Raw genomic sequence first — 22,037 nt, 5'->3', positions numbered from 1 at the left:
TTTTTAAAAAGGAAAAAAAAAAAAAAGAGCAATGGCCATAGCTGTATCAAGTTTTGAAGAAGGGGGAGTTGTACTTATTTTAACTGCATGTTAGTTTAAATTATCTCCAAAGAATTTCTGGCTAGAATCCAGATATCTATAACTTGTATTTTACATGAAAACTCAAACTCATCTTCACAACAACCTTTTGGTGTGCTTATTCCCATTTTACAGATAAAGCAGCTGAGACTGGAAAGACTAAGAAACTTGCCCAAGGCATGTGTATACCTATGTAACAAAGCTGCACGTTCTGCCCATGTATCCCAGAAAGTATAATTTAAAAAAAGAAGAAAAGAAAGAAACTTGCCCAAGGGTATGCCCGTAGGAACTGACACTATTGGCATTTAAACCCAAGTCAGCCTAGCTTCAAAGCCTACCTTCTCTCTTCCACCTGATTTCATGGCACTGCACAAATACTTTCCCTGAACCAGAAGAAATGCCTTTGCCTACCGTCCCAAGTAAACAGTATTTGTCCTATGCAATACCAAGACAACAGTACTTTTAAACGAAAGTTTACATTTATCTTTAATCTTAAGACATTATATATGTGAACATCAACTAAAGCAAAGAAATGTGGATAGTGAAGTAATTGCTATTTTACTATTTTCTGAAGTAACTAAGAAGAACAGTGATTACCATATTTAGGATCATCTGACTTTGGCCGGGTGCAGTGGCTCACACCTGTAATCCCAACACTTTGGGAAGCCGAAGTGAGTGGATCACTTGAAATCAGGAGTTCAAGACCACCCTGGCCAATGTGGTGAAACCCTGCCTCTACTAAAAATACTAAAAAATTAGCTGGGCATGGTGGTGTGTGCCTATAATCCCAGCTACTCAGAAGGCTGAGGTAGGAGAATCGCTTGGACCCAGGAGGTGGAGGTTGCAGTGAGCCGAGATCACACCACTGCACTCCAGCCTGGGTGACAAAGTGGGACTCCATCTCAAAAATAAATAATTTTTTTAAAGGATCATCTGACTTTGAAAGGGGTGCTTTTCCCCATCTACAGATGCAGCTGGAACAAGACTATCAAAAAAAGTAAATTATAGTGGCAAGCCCAGAGGGTTTGTGATCCTGTGGCTGCATGTAGCCATGGGACTGAAGGTGGTCTTCACCTCCCAGTCATTCAGGATCATTCGGACCCTCCCCAGAGCCAGTTTGCTGCGGATGTTGTCTGCAGGGTGAGCGTCACCCAGGAGGATCCTTGTAGGAGACTGAGCCTGTTCTATGCTATAAACATCACACAGGCAAGAACAAGAAAAGCAGACAAATATTGCCATCCTATCAGTTTGTTTATTTTTTACTATTCTGTTTCTCAGGGAAACAGGAAATGTAAGAGAAAGGAATATTTGTTTTTTGGTAGGGCAGGTTTCATTTAATTTTTCTGAATATGCTACCAGTATTTTTCCAAGACACACTAAAAGTGGAAGTAGGTGATGCAGAGAGTTCAGAGGTGGGATTAGAAGGGCAGAAAGCTCCAGGATGGGCAAGGAGACCACAGACCTCACTCTGCAAACATCTCCCGGGCCCTCCTGTGTGCCTGACCAGGGTCAGCACAGGAATAAGGATGGAGGCAGGCAGGATCTCTATCTTGGGCACCTGGGTGGGTGGTGGCAGCATTGACTGAGGCTGGGGTACAGGAAAAGGAGAGAGCATTTTTAATGGGAATTCATGCAGCTGTTTGGAAATGCTGAGTTGCAAGTTCTGCAAGAGCACCTGGTAGCCAGGGTCAGGAGACAGGTCTGTCATTCAGGAGAGGCTTGAGGGGTCAATGTTGAGCAGCCACAGACACTGACCCACCACTTCTGACAGAGTCAGACATTCCTCAGCAATCACAGGGATCCATTTAAAATGGCTAAGAAGGAGGAAGAGATGAGCAGGCTGTGACTTAGCAGGGAGATGCAAGCCAGCTGCTTGGGGAGGTGACATTGGAGCCGACATCTAAAGCATGCAGAAGAGTTGGCTGAATGAAGAGGAGCAGATTGGGACTTCGCTGCAGGCAACAAAAACAGTACATGCAAAGGGCCTGTGGCCAGAGGGGACGGCACTAGTTTCAGAGTTGGGGAGAAAGCCAGTGAGCCTGGGACCGAGAGGCTGATGGGGGACTATGGGTAAGATGGGTTCAGAGCAGAAGGAAGACAGGGGTCAGATGACACAGAGCCCTGTAAGCTGTGGAGCTTTGTCTTAACACATTTGCATTTCTGTGTTTCACTTCTCTTGGTGGCATCTTGTAGATTTGTCACAACGTGGCGGAATTGTAGAGGAGTTGCAAAGGTCACCTTGTCTGTGCTCCTCCTGATGGGAGTATCTCTATGTGCTGTGCTTAAAATTCCAGGGAGAGTCTGTCAGATACTACACACCAAGGTTACGCTTTATGAAGCAGCTGTTGGGATGCTCCTGTGCTCTCTGTTGAATGATTCTGCTTGAAATGTCTACCACAAACCCCATTTCTGGGCTACCCCATTTCTGTCAAAGGCTTCATAATGTGCTCCCTGCTCACAACCTAAGCCTCAGGCTTCCTTCCCCTTCCCTTCCCTTCCTGCTTCCAATGAGTGATGGATCAGCCTTTGACATCCCCCGGCCCACCCTTGCGGCCGTGCCTCTGAGATCATAGATGTGGAGGAGATTAGAACAAGGACAGACTGCCATCCTACTCCAGGCCCAACCCTGGGCATCCTCTAAGTTCATTTGCGCCTCTCCACTAGCGATAGTCATTCAGTGACCAACTCTTCAGTGACCGAAATCTATTATAATGTCCATTCCTCCCATCAATCTGGTGGGATTCAAGTGATCTTCTTATTTGGGGTATGAGGAAACTGAGTCACAGAGTGGTTGGTGACTTGCCCAAGGGCTCACAGCTATAAGTGTGGGAGCCAGAAGTGAACTGGCGTCCTTCTTACCTCTGTTCATGCTGCTGCCACCTTGCCTTGCTCTACCCGGTGATGACAGCATCCAGTCTTGTCCTAACAGGTCTACTGGCCTCCACCCACGTGCTTCAGTTCTGGGCACAGGGGAAGTGCTGGATGACCATAGTAGTCCAGAGGCAGACGGCTCTGGCTCTAGCTCCTCCACTTTCTTGCTGAGTAACCTTACGTTAGAAACTTCACCTCTCTTTGCTTTTATTTCTAGATATGTAAAATGAATAAAGATAGTAGCTACCTCATAGAAGTGTCAGAGGCTTACATGGGGTGATCTATGTAAGGTCTTAGCCCCATGCCTGGCACACAGTGAGAGCTCAAGAGATGCGAGCTGCTGTTTCCACAGCCTCCAGATAACTCTTCCTAAAGCCTGCTCTACAGATGTCCACCCCACTGCACCCAAGCCCTCGACAGCTGCCTGGTGTCCACGAAACACAGTTCAAACTCCTACCTCTGGTGCCAGACCCCTCACAAGCTTGCCATTCCCCATCTGTCCACCTTAATTCTGGCTGCACCCCCAAGAAGCTTTCCACTCAAATCAACCTTACCGACTCTTTGCCCACGCATTCCTCCTGACTCTGCCTGTTTGCATATGACTTCTCCCACTTATCGTGGGAGACTTTGACTAACACCCATTGAACAATGCACCTACTGTGTGCTGGGACTTGTGGAGAGTCTAGAGATGCAGTGGTAAACAAGACAAGCAAAGGTTCCTGCCCTCAGATCACCTACAGGGAGTGGAGAAAGTTTTTTAAAAATGGGCTGGGTGTGATAGCCCACGCCTGTAATCCCAGCACTTTGGGAGGCCGAGGTGGGTGGATCACCTGAGGTTGGGAATTTGAGACCAGCCTGACCAACATGCCTTTAATCCCAGCTACTGGGAGGCTGAGGCAGGAGAATCACTTGAACCTGGGAGGTGGAGGTTGCGGTGAGCCAAGACTGTGCCGTTGCACTCCAGCCTGGGCAACAAGAGCAAAACTCTGTCTCAAAAAAAAAAAAAGGATTGTACAATTTCAAATGGTGGCTAGAACTAAGAAAGGAGAACTCAGGGTGAGATAGAGCAGATAACCAGAAGCACCTACTGCCCTACTGGAGACAAGTGGCCATGGAGGGCTCTTCAAGGACAGAGAATTTCAATGGAGACATGAGTATGAGATGGGATTGGCCTAGAAAAGAGTGTGAGGAAGGGTCCCTCAGGAAAAAAGGGAACAGCATATGCGAAGGCCCGTGGCTGGAGGGATCATGGCATATTCAGTAAAGAACTGAAAGGCAGTGGGCTGAAATGTAACTGAGAGGTAGGGGTTGAGCTGAGGAGGAGGAGGAGGGAGACACACGAGATGAAACAGAAGACGTAGAGGACAGTTGGATTAGGCAGAGCCTTGGAAGCATGGAATGGAGGCTAGCTCCTCCTAGAAGTCTTCCCAGACTTCTGACCTTGATTTCCTCCTCCAGATTCTTCTCCATCTTGCTTTTCCTATCACTTACGTAGGACCAGACATTACCTGTTTAAATCTCCAGAGTCAAGAACATAGGAGGAGTTGCCTCCTTTGGTGGGAGGCTGCCTGGACCACTCTAAAGTCCTGGTTCTCTGACTCTGTGGCTTGGGGATGCGGCTGTGACAAGCCTGACCTGGGTTTCCACATCTCTGACTCAAATCCTCCCAAGGGAACATCCAGCACGGCACTGGGCTACCCCCACTTATTTTGGTTTCTTCTTATTATTTTGAATAAAGCCCTTATCTGGGTGGGGATCTCTGTTTTCCAAAATCGTTTTGCCTCTTCTGACAGGATGTCAGGCCTCTCACGCCATTGGGCAGTGCTGCACTCTGGAGTGCCTGGGGCATGGGAGCGGGACAGTGAGCCCATGAGAGGCTGATGCAGACCTCAGCATCCCCAGGGGAACTAAATAAAGCTATTGTTGGGAAGGGAAGAGAGAAAATAGCCGACAAGATGTTTTTTGTCCTCTGTGACCTGTCTGTGTTTGGGGAGGGGCTGGCATGTTGCAAAGGGGTAGAAGTGTGAATAGCCATGAAACCCATTTAACAGCTTAGGAAGTGGGAGTGGCAGCAGGACAGACACATCTTCACTGTCTGGCCTTGGGCAAAGGGCTGTGTTTTCTTATCTATAACATGGAGGAGGGAAAGGATGCTACCATCCATAAAGTGTCTGGTCCCATTCCTGGCCCTTACATGACACTCAATAAATACAGTCATTTTTAGCCTGGCAGTAATAGGGTGGGTGACTCACCTGTATGCAATGCAGTGGCACCCACTTTGATTTCTTGAGCTCTAACAACTGATTTTAGAAACTTAAAGAAGGTCTCCAAATTCTGCTGGTTCTCCCTTTGAAAATCTCCTGGCCTGTAGGAATTAAAACACTAGCTCATGAGGATGGGTGTATAAAGATGTTTAGTGAAGTCTTGTTTATAGTAGCAGAGAGTGAGGGAGGGAGACAATGAATAACACAAATGTCTGTTATTAGGAAACCAGTGCATGTGCGCATGTGTAGATGGTGCAGCTATTAAAACTATCGGGATAAGACCATCTTTATTGACATGGGAGGAGGGGCGTGTATGGTGTGATTTTAAGAAATACGAGCTATTTTCAAAAATACAAACATTAGCCTCAGCCATATCCGTGCATACATGATTTGCAAAGATTGCACATGGTGACGGATGGGGAGGAATACACCCCAGACACACTGGTCAGGTGAGATTAGTTACCTGGGCTGGAGAAGGGGCGTGGGGGAAGATAAAAGAAAATAAAATCATCTGTAGAAAAAAATAAGAAAACACGTATGGTATAACATTAAGTGAGAAGATAGATGCAAAATTCTACCTCCAATATTGTTGTAAAGCATCCTGGGGGTTTATTGAACATATAAAAATTATAAAGTAACATGGACCAATATAAACACTGATTTGGTTAGATGAGAAGATTGTAGATAATTTTCTTCTTGAATTTCTATAGTCATTTTAATACTATTATTTCAATAAAGAAGTGTCACTAAAAAAAAAGAAAAAAGAAAAGCTCCTAGGAGTGCACCCACTCCCTCTACCATCTCTTCCCAGTTCAGGCCCAACCTGTGGCATTTAGTGTCTTCAGAATCAATTCCAAACTAGGCTAGCAGGTCGCCCTCCGGTTCTAGAACTTTCCCACTTCCCTACTGTCCATCCAAGCAACCTTAACTCCCCTCTTTGGTTTCAAATGCCCCCAATAATCTGGCCCCAAATTACCTCTTCTGTGTCCCGAGCACCAGCCCGAAGTCTTGCCCATACAAGGTTCTAAAAAGAATGCTGTTTTCAACAAGTCAAACTAAAAAAATGGCAAAGGAAATTTTTTCCTAGTATCAGGAAAATTCATTGCTTTAGATGAATTCTGAAATGTTTTCTGTGAAATATCTTAAACATTCTCAGATTTTTCTAGAGTGACTTTCTGTGTTCTCTAAATCCAGGTACAGCAACTACTCCACGATTTCTAACAATTAATACGAAATTTCCTCCAATTTCATTTAAGAAGCCTGGAGAAGGACATGCAGTTCAAATATAGAATTCTATTCAGCAATCACCTGCAAAATAGCTTTATTGCAGATAAAATCATATTAAGTGTCTGGTCACAGTGGCTCACACCTGTAATCCCAGCATTTGGGGAGGCCGAAGCTGGCAGATTGCCTGAGGTCAGGAGTTCAAGACCAGCCTGGCTAACATGGTGAAATGCTGTCTCCACTAAAAATACAAAAATTAGCTGGGCGTGGTGGCACACACCTATAATCCCAGCTACTTGAGGGGCTTGGGCCTGGGAGACGGAGTTGCAGTGAGCCGAGATCGTGCCACTGCACTCCAGTCTAGCCAACAGAGAGAGACTCTGTCTCAAAAAAAAAAAAAAAAAAAAAAAAGATATTATGTGGCTAAAATAAATCCTTCCTTCCTATGGGTCTTTGTTTATTAGAGCTCATGAAGAATCTAAGTATGCCCATGGGAAGACTGTGTGCTCTGCACCGGTCACCCTTGGAGGAACTCTGTGCCTTCTATCCAGGCACCCACAACCTACTCATCCTTCAGAACCATGGTCAGAGCCTCATTTCCCCTGGAGCAGGGGTTCCCTACCCAGGGTCACAGACCAGCATAGGTCTATGGCCTGTTAGAAACAGGGCCGCACAGCAGAAGGTGAACCACAGGTAAGGGAGCGAAGCATCATCTGTATTTACAGACACTCTCCATCGCTCACACGAGTGCCTGAGCTCCGCCTTTTGTCAGATCAGAGGTGGCATTAGCACTGACACTGAGGGTGTTTGAGCCATAGCAGGGTGACCATCTGTCAAGGCATTCTTATGGGGATTCCTGATGATATCAGATGAATGGATCTTTCTATGGAATAAGCAGTGCCCAGAGCCTTGGTGGCAATCCTCTAAGATGCTAAGAGTGACTTCCTCTTGTCTCTTTCAGGTCACAGCCCCACACTTCCCGGTGGTGGTCAAGCTGGGACATGCCCACGCTGGAATGGGAAAGGTATGAGAAACAGCCCTTCTACTCACAGTGGACACACCCACAGATTCCCCAGACCACCTGTTCCTCTCTCCCTCTGTCCCCCATCAACCCCTTAGCACAGGCACCCAGAACAGAGTGTCAAAAAGAATCCACAGTACATCTCCCTCCTCTCCCCAGCCCACTTCCTCAGAGCTCCTGGTGCACAGAACATCTTTTCAGTTTAGTCCTTCCTTGCCAAACACTACCTGGAATTGCTACCTAATCATTGTCTATGATTGCAACTGAAGAGAAGGGGATGTAGAGCATTTTATTGACTGTAATTCTTTTATGAGGGATTGCTGTCACCATCTCCACAGACATGTTGTTAGCCCATGTCTTACTTATCTCTTTATCACCGTATTAGTCCGTTCTCACACTGCTACAAAGAAATACCTGAAACTGGGTAATTATAAAGAAAAGAGGTTTAATTGGCTTGTGGTTCCACAGGCTGTACAGGAAGCATGGCTGGGGAGGCTTCAGGAAACTTACAATTGTGGCAGAAGGCGAAAGGGAAGCAGGCATGTCTTACACATGCTGGAGCAGGAGGAAGAGAAAGAAGGGGGAGGCACTACACTTTTTTTTTGAGACAGAGCCTCACTCTATCACCTAGGCTGGAGTGCAGTAGTATGATCTCAGCTCATTGCAACTTCCACCTCCCAAGTTCAAGCAATTGTCATGCCTCAGCCTCCCAAGTAGCTGGGACTATAGGTGCATGCCAGCACACTCGGCTACTTTTTGTATTTTTGGTAGAGACTGGGTCTCAAACTCCTGACCTCAAGTGATCTGCCTGCCACGGCCTCCAAAAATGTTGGGATTACAGGCGTGAGCTACCACACCTGGCCAAGGTGCTACACGCTTTTAAACAACCAGATCTCATGAGAACTCACTCACTATTACAAGAACAGTAAGGGGAAAATCCACCCCCATGATCCAGTCACCTCCCACCAGGCCCCTCTTCCAACATTGGGGATCACAATTTGACATGAGATTTGGGTGGAGACCCAAATCCAAACCATATCAGTCACGTAGGGCTGGCACCTACAAAATGGCAAACACATCTGTCTCCATGGAAGAAGCCCCCAAAGTCAGTCAACTGCAAAAAGTCAATAATATATTAATTTCACACAGTCACAAATAACATCCTGACCAACTATATTGGTCAGACCCTTTCAGTTACAAGTGTCAAAATGTTCAAGACATTAGGATGTCTGAGATAGTTCTTGGTAGATTTTGAGCAGAGCTGGATCCAGGAGTTCAAATGAAATAGAGCTTGATCTCCTTCTTTATCTCTTGGCTCTATTCATCTCTACTTGGCATTTTCTTCAGACTGTCAAAATGGCTGTGAGCCATCCAACCTGGTCCCTAAGCTCACCGTTCCCAAAGGATAAAGACCCTCTTTTTGTCCAGCACTTCTGTGTCTAATCCCATGGAACCTTGCTTGGATCAATGTGTTCACCCTCAACAATGGGATGGGGAGATTGTTTAGCTCAAGTCAGACCATATGTATCAGAGTTCCACAGGAAAGAGGGCTCTGGGGGTCTCCCACAGTTTGCCTCTCAAGCCTCTGGCTCAGACAGAACCAAGTGGGAACATGTGGATCTCAGTACCTGCCACCCACATTGGAGGGGACCTGAGCCCAGATGCAATACCCAATACAGTGGGTCCTAATAAAGTACAGCTGGAGCTAAATAATGTGGGGCCAAGTAGACACCTTGTTTTGAATAAGCCCACCCAGACATGAATAATTCTTCACCTCACACCTATATTCTTCTCCACCTCTTATGGTACTGTATGCCTAAACTCTATTCCCTTCAGGCAGCCTAAAAAGGAATGGGTCAGGCAGGTCAGGGCATGACCCACAGCTTGGACATCTGCATAAACTTGGGTGAGTTACTATCTAACTTTTCTTGGTTTCCTTATCAATCAAATGATAATTTTAATAACTATCTTTAAAAAAAGAGTCCTCCCTCCAGACTATATCTCTGTAGAAGGTACACATCGTGAGGGCAGGAAGTTCTGTCTGTTTTTCCACTGTGTATCCCAGGGCCCTGAGTGGCACCTGGTACGCAGGAGGCCCCCTGCCTCACTTCTTGCTTGGGTAGATGAATGAATGATCCCCTCTTTAGCCATCATCCTATATTTGCCCCCCATTCCCTTTCCTCCCCCACCCTCTTCCAGCCCAGCGTATGCCTCCAGCCCCTTTATTCCACTAAAGCTATCCTCTCAGTGGTCTCCAATGATCCTCTGTTGCTAATTCAGTGGGCACTTTTCTGTCCTTATTGGAATCCACCTCTATCATTTAAAGTGTCTGGCCATACTTCTGTCCCAGACTCTTCATGCAGTGGCCTCTGGTGTATGCTCTTCTCCTGGCTTTCCTATCCCTGTCTCTGGCCACTCCTTCTTGGTCTCCTTCGAGTACTTTTCTTCCTACATCATCCCTAACCATGGCTATTCCATCTGCACACCATCCCTGAGTGCTCTTGTCAACTACCTCAGCTTCAGCTGCCATCTACATGCCAACAGACTCCCAAGTTGTATTTTTCCTTCCCAGAGCATCAGGCTCTTATATCCAGTTACCCCCTCTACATCTCTGCCTTGTCTCCCATGGAAACCTCAGAGTCTAAACATCCCAGACCAGGCTCAACATCTTCCCAGAAACCCTCCCCTCCCTCCTCCTCCTCCGCTTCCTCCTGTGACCTCCATCTCTGCAGCAGGAACCACCAGTCATTCAGTTGCCTCAAAACAGAAACCTGGGAGTCATCTCCCCCTCCCCCATGTCCAAATGGTCTCCAAGTTTTGTCAATTGCTCCTTGTTAATGTTTCTGTAAACTGTATCTTTCTTTCCCCCACTTCCACCATCTTGAACAGCTCTGGTGAAGTCAAAGCATTCCCAAGAACTAAACTCTGTGCCTAAAGCTTAAAATAATCCCCAACAGGACATAAAAAGAAGGAAATACTTAAAGAGACTGATGCAATAGGGAGGGGGGTTGTTTCTGAGACTCAGGTCCAGAGGGGCCTCCCAAAACATGAAAGGGAGGGTGCACTCCAAGGCTAAAAAAAAGACACAGACCAGAATAAACTGAGGTTTGCAGAAATGCTGAGATCAAGGGAAAAGGACTTTCCTCCTTATTTTGGAATGAGAAAACTTGCAGGAACAGTCTGGATCAAGTTGACGAAGCAAGTGATGTCATATTCATAGTTGAGAGAGAGAGAAAAGCAAAGCTGATACCTCCTGTGGTACTTTTACCTTCTCTTGGGAATGAAGATTGTCTTCCTGGAGATTAGCAAAGAGAACATTCCTAGAAGAAAGCTGATAAGGAGGCTGCCAATGAACTCAGTGTTGCTTGAAATCTACCCAGGCCCCTGCAGCTGCAATTGCTGGCCCATCCCAAATTATACTTCACTCCTTTGTTCTCATACTTTGGTGCCTACTCTATGCTGAGAATCAGAAAACCGATAGGACCCAGTCCTTGTCCTCAAAGAACTGGAGAGATACTTGCATAAATATGCATAATGTGTTTTTGGGGGCCTGGTAGAAGGCTGTGCAGAGGGTATGAGGCTTAGAGTAAAGAACTTAATTCCACCTTGATGGAAAAGGCATCCTGGGAGAATTGAAGCTTGATTTAGAAAGACATGTGCATGGCCTTCTTTGGTGCTAGTGATTAAGAGCATGCCCAGGGAAAGAAGAAAACTCAACTAGTAAGAAGAAACCTGGCATCAGGGAAACTGCATGTGGTTGGGTGTGCCTGGAGATTTAAGAAATCCTAACAAACAAAAAAGACTGGAAGACAAAAGATCGAACAATTACTCCCTTGTATTAAAACAAAAAATAGTGGACATCATGAGAAACAGAAATCAAAATATGGTGAAACTCTATGCCATTTTGGGAGTGCTTAGACAGTGGAACACATTCATGGGGATACTGTAAGTACCTTAGAAGTCAGTAAGGTTAGACAGGTGGTTGGGAGGAAAATGATCTGCCCCTGGGCGGGGGGCATTTGGATGTGTCTGAAGGCAATTTTATTTGTTACAACTTGAGGACGATGAGGGGCTAGTACTGATATCTACCAGGTAGAATCCAGGGATGCTGCTAAACATCCACAGCACATAAGACAGCTTCCTACGACAAAGAATTGTACTGCCCAAAATGTTAATACACTAGTCGATCCCACTTATCTGCTGGGGATACATTCCAGGACCCCCGGTGGATTTCTGAAACCACAGATAGTTCTGAATAATCCTGTTTCCTCCTGTACATAGCTATGACCAAATTTAATTTATAAATCAGGCACAGTTTCTTTGCACTGTGGGGCCTTTATGAAGTAAAATAACAGTTACTTGAACATTCTGTGACAGTGTAAGTGACTAACGGGTGGGTGGCATATACAGCATGGACGTGCTGGACACAGGGGTGATTCACGTCCCAGGCAGAATGGAGGTGGTGGCGCAAGATTTCATCACGCTACTCAGGATGGTGCACACTTTAAAACCTAGGAATTGTTTATTTCTGGAAATTTCCATGTAATATATTTGGACCGCAGTTGACCATGGGTAACCAAAACCACGGATAAGAAGGGACTACTGGAGTATCAAGGTTGAGAAACAGTGGACAAAACTAACTTCATTTCCTTTTCTGAACGTTTTATCAGACTAGAAACCAGAGGAAGCCATGCCGATAATAGAGTTCAACTGATGTTTTAAAGTATGTTCTGAAGAATTATAATTACTCAGGATGCTAAAGTCTATTTTTGACATATAGGTTTGGAAAACTCTGCATTAAAGTAAGCTCTTAGTGCAGAACTTTAACTTAGAGTCATAAATTTGGTTGTATACAGTGTAGGGGTACAAGACCATGGAAAAGTAAGCAGAAATTCCTGGAGTTATCTGACTCCAGAAACCTTTGGCCATTTTCTGTTGAGGTGGTTCTCCTTTTACTAATTTGTAAGAACACCTCATGTTCGAAGAACATTAATCCTTTGTCATACTTTGGAACTGTTTTCTCCTTTTGACAATGGCATGTTTGTCTTATTCCATTTTTAGCAATTTTTAAAGTTTTTTTTTTTAATGCAGGCATATGTCTCCATCTTTGGAAGCAGAGTGTTAAAATGGCTAAGGGTGTTGATTTGAATCTAGGTCACACCACTTAATAATTAGGGGACCTTAGGTAAGTTGCCTCCCCAACTTTAGTTTTTTCTTACGTAAAATGACCATAGTAATAGTATGAGCTTCATAAGCTGGTTGTGAGCATTAAGAGATATTATGTATGTGAAGCACACAGCTCAGTGCTTGGGACAAGTGGCCACTCAAGAAATATGACCTGTCATTATTAAGAATGCTCAGACCTGCTCTAGGGACACAAAATCCAACCTAAGTCGGTAGGGGAGATATGACTAAAAAGCAGCGTATGTCAGCAACTTTATTTCACTTGGCTACAAGTTTAGTATGTCTCAGATGAGGACTGGGTTGCCAAAGCTCTAATCAACAAATGCCAAACAAATAGATGAAAATAGGCTCAACTTTATTAGTCATCAGAGAAATGCAAATTACAACCACAATGAGATGCCACTTGATACCACTAGAATAGCCAAAATTAAAAAGATTAATAATGCTAAGTGTTGGTAAGGACGTGTAGCAATTGGAACATACATACAGAAAGTATAAATTGTTTGTAAAAACTTAAGTTTGTACAACCCCTTTGGAATATAGCTTGATATTGTCTACTAAGCTGATTACACAGGAGTTATTTTAGGTATACCCAACCTAAATACATGCATGTGTGACCAAAATGCATGATTATAGTAGCTTTGTTTATAATTGCCAAAAATTCTTATGTCCATTTAATAGGATAGATAAATCAAAATCAATTGCAGTATGTTCATATAAATGAAATATTTTCAGCAATAAAAATTAGGGAACTACAACCACATGTAGCAACTTGAATGAATCTCACAAATACACCATTTAGTGAAATAAGTCAGAAACAAAAGATTGCCTATTTCTATAGTTCCATTTATATAAAATAGCATTAACTCAAGATACATATTTAGGTGATAAAACTTCTAAGAAAATCAAGAGATTATCACCGTATAAGTCAGAATGCAAGTTATCTTTGGAGAGGAGGGAGGGGATAATCACAGAGATGAGGCAAAAGTGGGCAAAGTTCTAGTTCTTGACTTAGGGGGTAGTTATGTGGGTGTTCGCTTTGTGATAGTCCATTGAATTATTGTTTTTGTTTTTTGCCCTTCTCCATAGTTGTGCTATATTTCAAAATAAGATTTTAAAAATGTAATTAACCCTTAGGATGTATGAATGGAAAGATGATACCCAGAACAAAAATAAGAGCCCCATACCTAGCTGGCCAGTCCACAGCCAGAAGATTGTGTTTTTCTGGGTTGCACCAATTTGGGGTGTTTGAGAGGGACAGTGACAAATTACTGTATGGAAGAATGAACCAAGTAGTGAAGGGATGAGGCGTATACCCCAGAAGGACTAGAGACAGTGTGACCAGCATCTTCAGAAATATGGAGGATTGTCATGGGAAGGTAGATTAGACTGATTTTGCCCATCATTGAGTGGGCAGAGTTGGGACCCACTCAGTGATATCAGTCTTCTGGAAAGAGCAACTTTCTAACAATCAGAGACAAATCTTATTGGACTGTCCCTTTAGGTAAGAGGTTCTCATCACTGGACAGTTGGAGCAAGGATGAGAGAGTTAGGAAACTTATTGAGAGTTTCAAGAGATTAGGTATTATGTGAGGTTCTTAGTCTGAGATGTTTGCACCCCCTGAAATGGAGACAAACTTGCATGTGTGTTTATGTGTGAATGCAACATGAACATTTTGGGGGAAAAGGGTTCATAACTTCCTTCAGCTTCTCATTAGTTGCCTATGACCAACCCGGTTAAGACACCATGGAGGTGACACTTGCATTATCCTCCAGTGATGAGATTCTGTGGTTTTAACCAATGTTATGAGCGGTCAGTCCATTAGAAGGAATTGCACAATATCATGTTGATGCAGAACAGGCAAGCCCCACAACTAGGGCCTAGCCTGGGAAGTTTCTTGGCTTTGTTTGGGAAAGAATTCAAAAGCAAGCCAGTGGCAGGAGAAAACAGCTTTATTGAGTCAGCAGCGTTACAGCTCCATGACTGCTTCTGCAGATCAGGGCTACCTCACAGGCCGTGTGTTGAGAGTAGGAGCTCAGGGGCGGTTCTTCAGTCATATTTATACCCACTTTTATTTACATGCAAATTAAGAGACGGGCTATTCAGAAATTTCTAGAAAAGGGATGGACCTGTCATTGCCATGGAAAGGGGCAGTAACTTCCAAGTTACTGGCAAGGGTAAACAGGCACGGCACTGGTGGGCATGTCTTATGGAGAGGTGCTTTTGCCTCTTTCCTGCTTCAGCAGTCTTCAATCTGGTCTGGAGTAAAGACCCGCCTCCTACCTCAGTGTTTCCATCATAGGATTAGAAATTAAGTTCAAGGCCAACTGCTGGTATAGTGTTAGAGTTAAGCTTCTAGAATCTGGAGTCAAGGTTCCTGCTTTGAATCTGGATTTACTATTTACTGGTTGTGTGTCCTTAGGCAAGTTGCTTAATTTTTCTCCGTGCCTCAATTTCCTCATCTCTATCACAGGGACGATAATCTCCCTCCCAGGGTTGTAATGATGATCTAATAAATTAATCCAGGCTTAGGAAGGTGGCTAGTTCAGTAAATGGGAGCTTTAAAAACCCACTACAAATATACACTGTTATGTTGATTACTAAACCGTTTATTTTAGCTAAGATGAAATAAGCAGTTACTCATAATAGACAAAAAAGGGAGAGGAATTAATTGAATTATGAGTAAATTTTTAAAATAAGGAAATCCAGCATCCCCAGAAAAGGCTGCAGTAACAAATGAACCCCACTCTAGGAGTCATATTATCCTTATTTCATAGGTTCAGGCTGTCAGGGCTTGACTCCCAGCACCTCACTTAGAAGGAAAGAACTAGCGGCCCAGAGAGGACAAGGGCCTTGCCCAAGTCCGCACAGCAAGCGAGCATCCCCAGTAACAGAACAGGAAAGAAAAGAAAGGCCTTTGAGATCATTCAGCCCCATTTCATTCTTTAGAGATGAGAAGAGTCATAATAATAAGAGCAATAATAATAATCACAATAATAAAAGCCAGTGTACTATAGAGCTTCCTCCGTTCAGGCACTGTTCTAAGTGCTATATGTATATATGTAGGGCAGTCCTCATAACAACCCTATGAGGAGGGTACTATTAGAACTTACATTTACAGATCAGGAAACTGAGGCACAAGCAGTAAATGGTGGAGCAGGGCACAACCCTCAGGCAGTCTGGCTGAGCTCAGGGGAGTGACATGGTACCAGGTATCCTAACACTCCCCCATGCAAGCACAGCGTTTGTTGTCCTTCTAAGAAGACCCTAAAGTGATGAATGACAGGTTGGGAAACCTCTGCAGACACCCCTCTCTGTTCTGGGTGATGAGGGGGCTGCTCCTCCATGTGGTGTTTTCAGCAGCGGCAGCATCTTGCACACCCCGGTTTGGCCAGGTTCGCTGCTGTCATCAGCTCCAAGTGACCTAGACTCAGATCCCTTCTCTTAGGCTGACTCACTTAATGAGCTTTCCGGGCATGGTCTGCCTTTGGAGTGGGAGTCAGTGGCCCAATAACACAGTGATGAAGAGGGAGTATTAGAAAATAAGCAAATAGAGAAATGGATCCCAGGGGAACAGTTAAGAAATCAAAAGGTTCCCCACAACTGGGAGACCACCAGAGAGGAGAGTCTCTGTGTTTCACAGATCACCAGAAGCCCAGCCAAAAAAGAGCAGAGGAGAGACACTTACCCACGAGGTGCTCAGAAGGAGAGGAGTTCTGGGACTCTGCGAATCATGAGGGACCCGCCCCATCCCCACTGTCGTCCCTCTCAATCCCACCTCCTTCCATATGTCCTCTCTTACCCACCAGCCACTCCCATTTGATGGCCCCTGCCCTCCTTTATTCTCTGCTTCTCTTGAACACAGTGGGCCCTCGGGAGGGAATGCATCAGTGCCTTACACCTTAATGAAGATTTTAGGCACTGTGCTCCCTTTACACAGCCTCTGCCATGAAGTTGTCCTCTCCACAAGTACAATATACACAGTCAATCTCATCATTCACAGACTCCATGTTTGCCAATTCATCTACTTGCAAAAATTCCTTTGTAGCCCAAAACGAACTCTCGCAGCATTTTTGTGACCATTCACAGACCTGTTCAGAGTGGCGAAAAATTTGAGTCAAATAAGATAACACTCTGCCTCCTGGTTTCAGCTCTCAAACCGTAAACAAGTGTCCTTCTTGCAGTCTATTTGGTACCAAATTTATGCATTTTTGTGCTTTTTGTTGATGCTGTTTAAAATGCCCCTGAGGCGTAGTCTTGAAGTGCTGTCTAGTCTTCTTAAGTGATATGCTTTTTGAAAAAAAATACATGTTTTGGATAAGTTTCACTCAGACATAAATTATAGTACCATTGATGTTAAGTTTAATGTCAATGAATCAACAATATATATTAAGATGTCTTTCGAGGGTAGAGCCAAGATGGCTGACTAGGAGGAAGTCAGGATTGCAGCTCCGAGAGAAGGCGCAGAGGGTGAGTGGACGCCGCATTTCCAGACGGATTTTTTACTGCCCACAGACCAGGAGATTCACAGGAGGAGGAGCCCCACGGGTCGCCAGTGCCGCTGGTTTGAGCGGTGAGGCCGCTCGGGCCCTGGGGTGGGGAGCAGCGGCTCGTTCGTTGTACAGAGCGAGAGCGACTGAGTCCCCTCTGAGCCAGCAAGGGGAGCTGAAGCAGGGATCCAAGCCAGGAGACTCCCGAGCAAGGGCCCGCCATGAATCTCAGAGCCGCTGCTTTGGCTGCTTTGGCTGATGCAGTGGCTCACAGGGCAGCGGATTTTTACTGCCCACAGACCAGGAGATTCACAGGTGGAAGAGCCCCACGGGTTGCCAGCACCGCTGGTTGGACTGGCGAGGACGCTCGGCCTGCACCTGGGGCAGGGAGGAGCAGCTCCTTGTGCAGAGTGAGCGAGACTGGGTCCCCACTGGGCCAGCAAGGGGAGCTGAGGCAGGGAGTCAAGCCAAGAGATTCCCGGGCAAAGAGGTCGCCACTGGAAACACGGCTGAACCCGGGACGGTCCAGCTCTGTGGAGGAGGGGCGACCCCCACCGGGAAACACCCTGCAGTTCCCAGGGCAATTTGCCGTAACCAAGACAACCCGCCACTACAGAGACTCCGTCACTACAGGGGCGGGCCAGCATAGCGGAACCAGTTCTAACTACACCCATATAAACAGGACTGCAGGGAAGTTCACATGGAACTTGGGTGGAGCCCACAGCAGCTCAGCGAAGCCTCTGCAGGCTGAGTGTGACTAGGCTGCCACCTTGTGGGCAGGGAAAACAATTGCAAACCAGCAGAAAATCATAAAGCCCTAACTCCTCGGGACAGAACACCTGGGGGGAAGAAAAGGGGGTTTATGAGTTCAGCTACTGCAGACGTAAAATTACCAAAATCAGAAAGACAGCAACTACAAAGTCGATAGGTGGATAAATCCACAAAGATGGGAAGAAACCAGCGCAAAAAGGATGAAAACACCCAAAACCAGAACACTTCTCCTCCTACAAGGGAGCACAACTCCTCAACAGCAAGGGAACAAGACTGGATGGAGAATGAGTGTGATGAAATGACAGAATCAGCTTTCAGAAAGTGGATAATAAGAAACTTCCGTGAGCTAAAAGAACATGTTCTAACCCAATGCAAAGAAACTAAGAACCTTGAAAAAAGACTTGACGAAATGTTAACAAGAATGGACAACTTAGAGAGGAATATCAGCAAATTGATGGAGCTGAAAAACACAACATGAGAACTTCGTGAAGCATGCACAAGTTTCAACAGCCGAATTGACCAAGCAGAAGAAAGGATATCAGAGGTCGAAGATCAACTCAATGAAATAAAACGAAAAGGCAAGATTAGAGAAAACAGGGTAAAAAGAAATGAACAGAGTCAACAAGAAATATGGGACTATGTGAAAAGACCTAATCTACGTTTGATAGGTGTACCTGAATGTGACGAAGAGAATACATCCAAGCTGGAAAATACTCTTCAGGATATTATCCAGGAAAACTTCCCCAACCTAGCAAGGCAGGCCAATATTCAAGTCCAGGAAATACAGAGAACACCACAAAGATATTCCTCTAGAAGAGCAACCCCAAGGCACATAATCATCAGATTCACCAGGGTTGAAATGAAGGAGAAAATACTAAGGGCAGCCAGAGAGAAAGGTCGGGTTACCCACAAAGGGAAGCCCATCAGACTCACAGCGGATCTCTCAGCAGAAACCCTACAGGCCAGAAGGGAGTGGGGGCCGATATTCAACATCCTTAAAGAAAAGAACTTTCAACCCAGAATTTCATATCCAGCCAAACTAAGCTTCATAAGTGAAGGAAAAATAAAATCCTTTGTGAACAAGCAAGTACTCAGAGATTTCATCACCACCAGACCGGCTTTACAAGAGCTCCGGAAGGAGGCACTACACATAGAAAAGAACAACCAGTACCAGCCACTCCAAAAACGCACGAAATGGTAAAGAGCATCAACACAATGAAGAATCTGCATGAACCAATGGGAAAAACAGCCAGCTAGCATCAAAATGACAGGATCAAATTCACACATAACAATATTAACCCTAAATGTAAACGGACTAAATGCCCCAATCAAAAGACACAGATTGGCAAATTGGATAAAAAGCCAAAACCCATCAGTGTGCTGTATCCAGGAAACCCGCCTCACATGCAAGGATACACAAAGGCTCAAAATAAAGGGATGGACGAAGATTTACCAAGCAAATGGAGAGCAAAAAAAAGCAGGAGTTGCAATTCTCATCTCTGATAAAATAGACTTTAAAGCAACAAAGATCAAAAGAGACAAAGAAGGACATTACATAATGGTAAAAGGATCAATGCAACAAGAAGAGCTAACGATCCTAAATATATATGCACCTAATACAGGAGCACCCAGATACATAAGGCAAGTTCTTAAAGACTTACAAAGAGACCTAGACTCCCACACAATAATAGTGGGAGACTTCAACACACCATTATCAATATTAGACAGATCAACGAAACAGAAAATTAACAAGGATATCCAGGACTTGAACTCAGACCTGGAACAAGCAAACCTAATAGACATTAACAGAACTCTCCACCCCAAATCCACAGAATATACATTCTTCTCAGCACCACATCACACCTACTCTAAAATTGACCACATAATTGGAAGTAAATCACTCCTCAGCAAATGCAAAAGAACGGAAACCATAACAAACAGTCTCTCAGACCACAGTGCAATCAAGTTAGAACTCAGAATTCAGAAGCCAACCCAGAACCGCACAGCCTCATGGAAATTGAACAACTTTCTCCTGAATGTTGACTGGATAAACACTGAAATGAAGGCAGAAATAAAGACATTCTTCGAAACCAATGAGAACGAAGACACCACATACCAGCATCTCTGGGACACATTTAAAGCAGTTTCTAGAGGAAAATATATAGCAATAAGTGCCCACATGAGAAAAAAGGAGAGATCTAAAATTGACACCCTATCATCAAAACTGAAAGAGCTAGAGGAGCAAGATCAAAAAAACTCAAAACCTAGCAGAAGACAAGAAATAACTAAGATCAAAGCAGAATTGAAGGAGATAGAGACACGAAAAACCCTTCAAATAATCAATAAATCCAGGAGCTGGTTTTTTGAAAAGATCAACAAAATAGACAGACCACTAGCCAGACTAATAAAAAAGAAAAGAGAGAACAACCAAATAGATGCAATAAAAAATGATAAAGGGGATATCACCACAGATGCCACAGAAATTCAAACCATCATCAGAGATTATTACAAACAACTCTATGCACATAAACTAGAAAACCTGGAAGAAATGGATAAATTCCTGGACAGTTGCCTCCTCCCAAGCCTAAACCAGGAAGAAGTCGAAACCCTGAATAGACCAATAACAAGATCTGAAGTTGAGGCAGCAATTAAGAGCCTACCACCCAAAAAAAGTCCAGGTCCAGATGGGTTCACAGCCGAATTCTACCAGACCTACAAAGAGGAACTGGTACCATTCCTACTGAAACTATTCCAAATAATCCAAAAAGAGGGAATCCTTCCCAAATCATTTTATGAGACCAACATCATCCTGATACCAAAACCCGGCAGAGACTCAACAAGAAAAGAAAACTACAGGCCAATATCCATGATGAACATAGATGCAAAAATCTTCAATAAAATACAGGCAAGCCGATTGCAACAGCACATCAAAAAGCTTATCCACCATGATCAAGTAGGATTCATCCCGGGGATGCAAGGCTGGTTCAATATACGCAAGTCTATAAATGTAATTCACCACATAAACAGAACCAAAGACAAAAACCACATGATTATCTCAATTGATGCAGAGAAGGCCTTCGACAAAATTCAACAGCCCTTCATGCTAAAAACTCTCAATAAACTAGGTATCGACGGAACGTACCTCAAAATAATAAAAGCTATTTATGACAAACTGACAGCCAATATCATACTGAATGGGCAAAAACTGGAAGCACTCCCTTTGAAATCTGGCACTAGACAAGGATGCCCTCTCTCACCACTCCTATTCAATATAGTACTGGAAGTTCTAGCCAGAGCAATCAGGCAAGAAAAAGAAATAAAGGGTATTCAATTAGGAAAGGAGGAAGTCAAATTGTCTCTATTTGCAGACGACATGATTGTATATCTAGAAGACCCCATCATCTCAGCCCAAAATCTCCTGAAACTGATAAGCAACTTCAGCAAAGTCTCAGGATACAAAATCAACGTGCAAAAATCACAAGCATTCCTATACACCAATAACAGACTTAAAGAGAGCCAAATCAAGAACGAACTGCCATTCACAATTGCTACAAAGAGAATAAAATACCTAGGAATACAACTAACAAGGAACGTAAAGGACCTCTTCAAGGAGAACTACAAACCACTGCTCAACGAAATAAGAGAGGACACAAACAGATGGAGAAACACTCCATGTTCATGGTTGGGAAGAATTAATATCGTGAAAATGGCCATACTGCCCAAAGTAATTTACAGATTCAATGCTATCCCCATCAAGCTACCAATGACCTTCTTAACAGAACTGGAAAAAACCACCTTAAACTTCATATGGAACCAAAAGAGAGCCCGCATAGCCAAGTCAATTCTAAGCACAAAGAACAAAGCGGGAGGCATCACACTACCGGACATCAAACTCTACTACAAGGCTACAGTAATCAAAACAGCACGGTACTGGTACCAAAACAGAGATATAGACCAATGGAACAGAACAGAGGCGTCGGAGGCAACACAATATATCTACAACCACCCGATCTTTGACAAACCTGATAAAAACAAGCAATGGGGAAAGGATTCCCTGTTCAATAAGTGGTGTTGGGAAAACTAGCTAGCCATATGCAGAAAGCAGAAACTCGACCCCTTCCTGACACCTTACA

General features: G+C 44.3%; 1 protein-coding gene across 2 annotated transcripts in view; it reads left to right on the top strand.

The window, feature by feature from the left end:
- SYN3 (synapsin III) overlaps positions 1 to 22,037 on the top strand; it is a 497,817-nt gene that overhangs the window by 404,424 nt on the left and 71,356 nt on the right. For both annotated transcript variants that reach the window (XM_021669371.2, XM_064367947.1), the window contains exon 7: positions 7,399 to 7,461. In XM_021669371.2, coding sequence (XP_021525046.1) covers positions 7,399 to 7,461 — 63 coding nt within the window. The remainder of the gene's footprint in view (positions 1 to 7,398; positions 7,462 to 22,037) is intronic.

This window comes from Aotus nancymaae, unplaced genomic scaffold, assembly GCF_030222135.1.
Source record: "Aotus nancymaae isolate 86718 unplaced genomic scaffold, 86718_ANA_hifiasm-v0.15.2.pri h1tg000076l, whole genome shotgun sequence".
Taxonomy (NCBI): Eukaryota; Metazoa; Chordata; class Mammalia; order Primates; family Aotidae; genus Aotus; species Aotus nancymaae.
The sequence above is the reverse complement of the archived record's forward strand: the minus strand, read 5'-3'. Positions and strand labels throughout refer to the sequence as shown.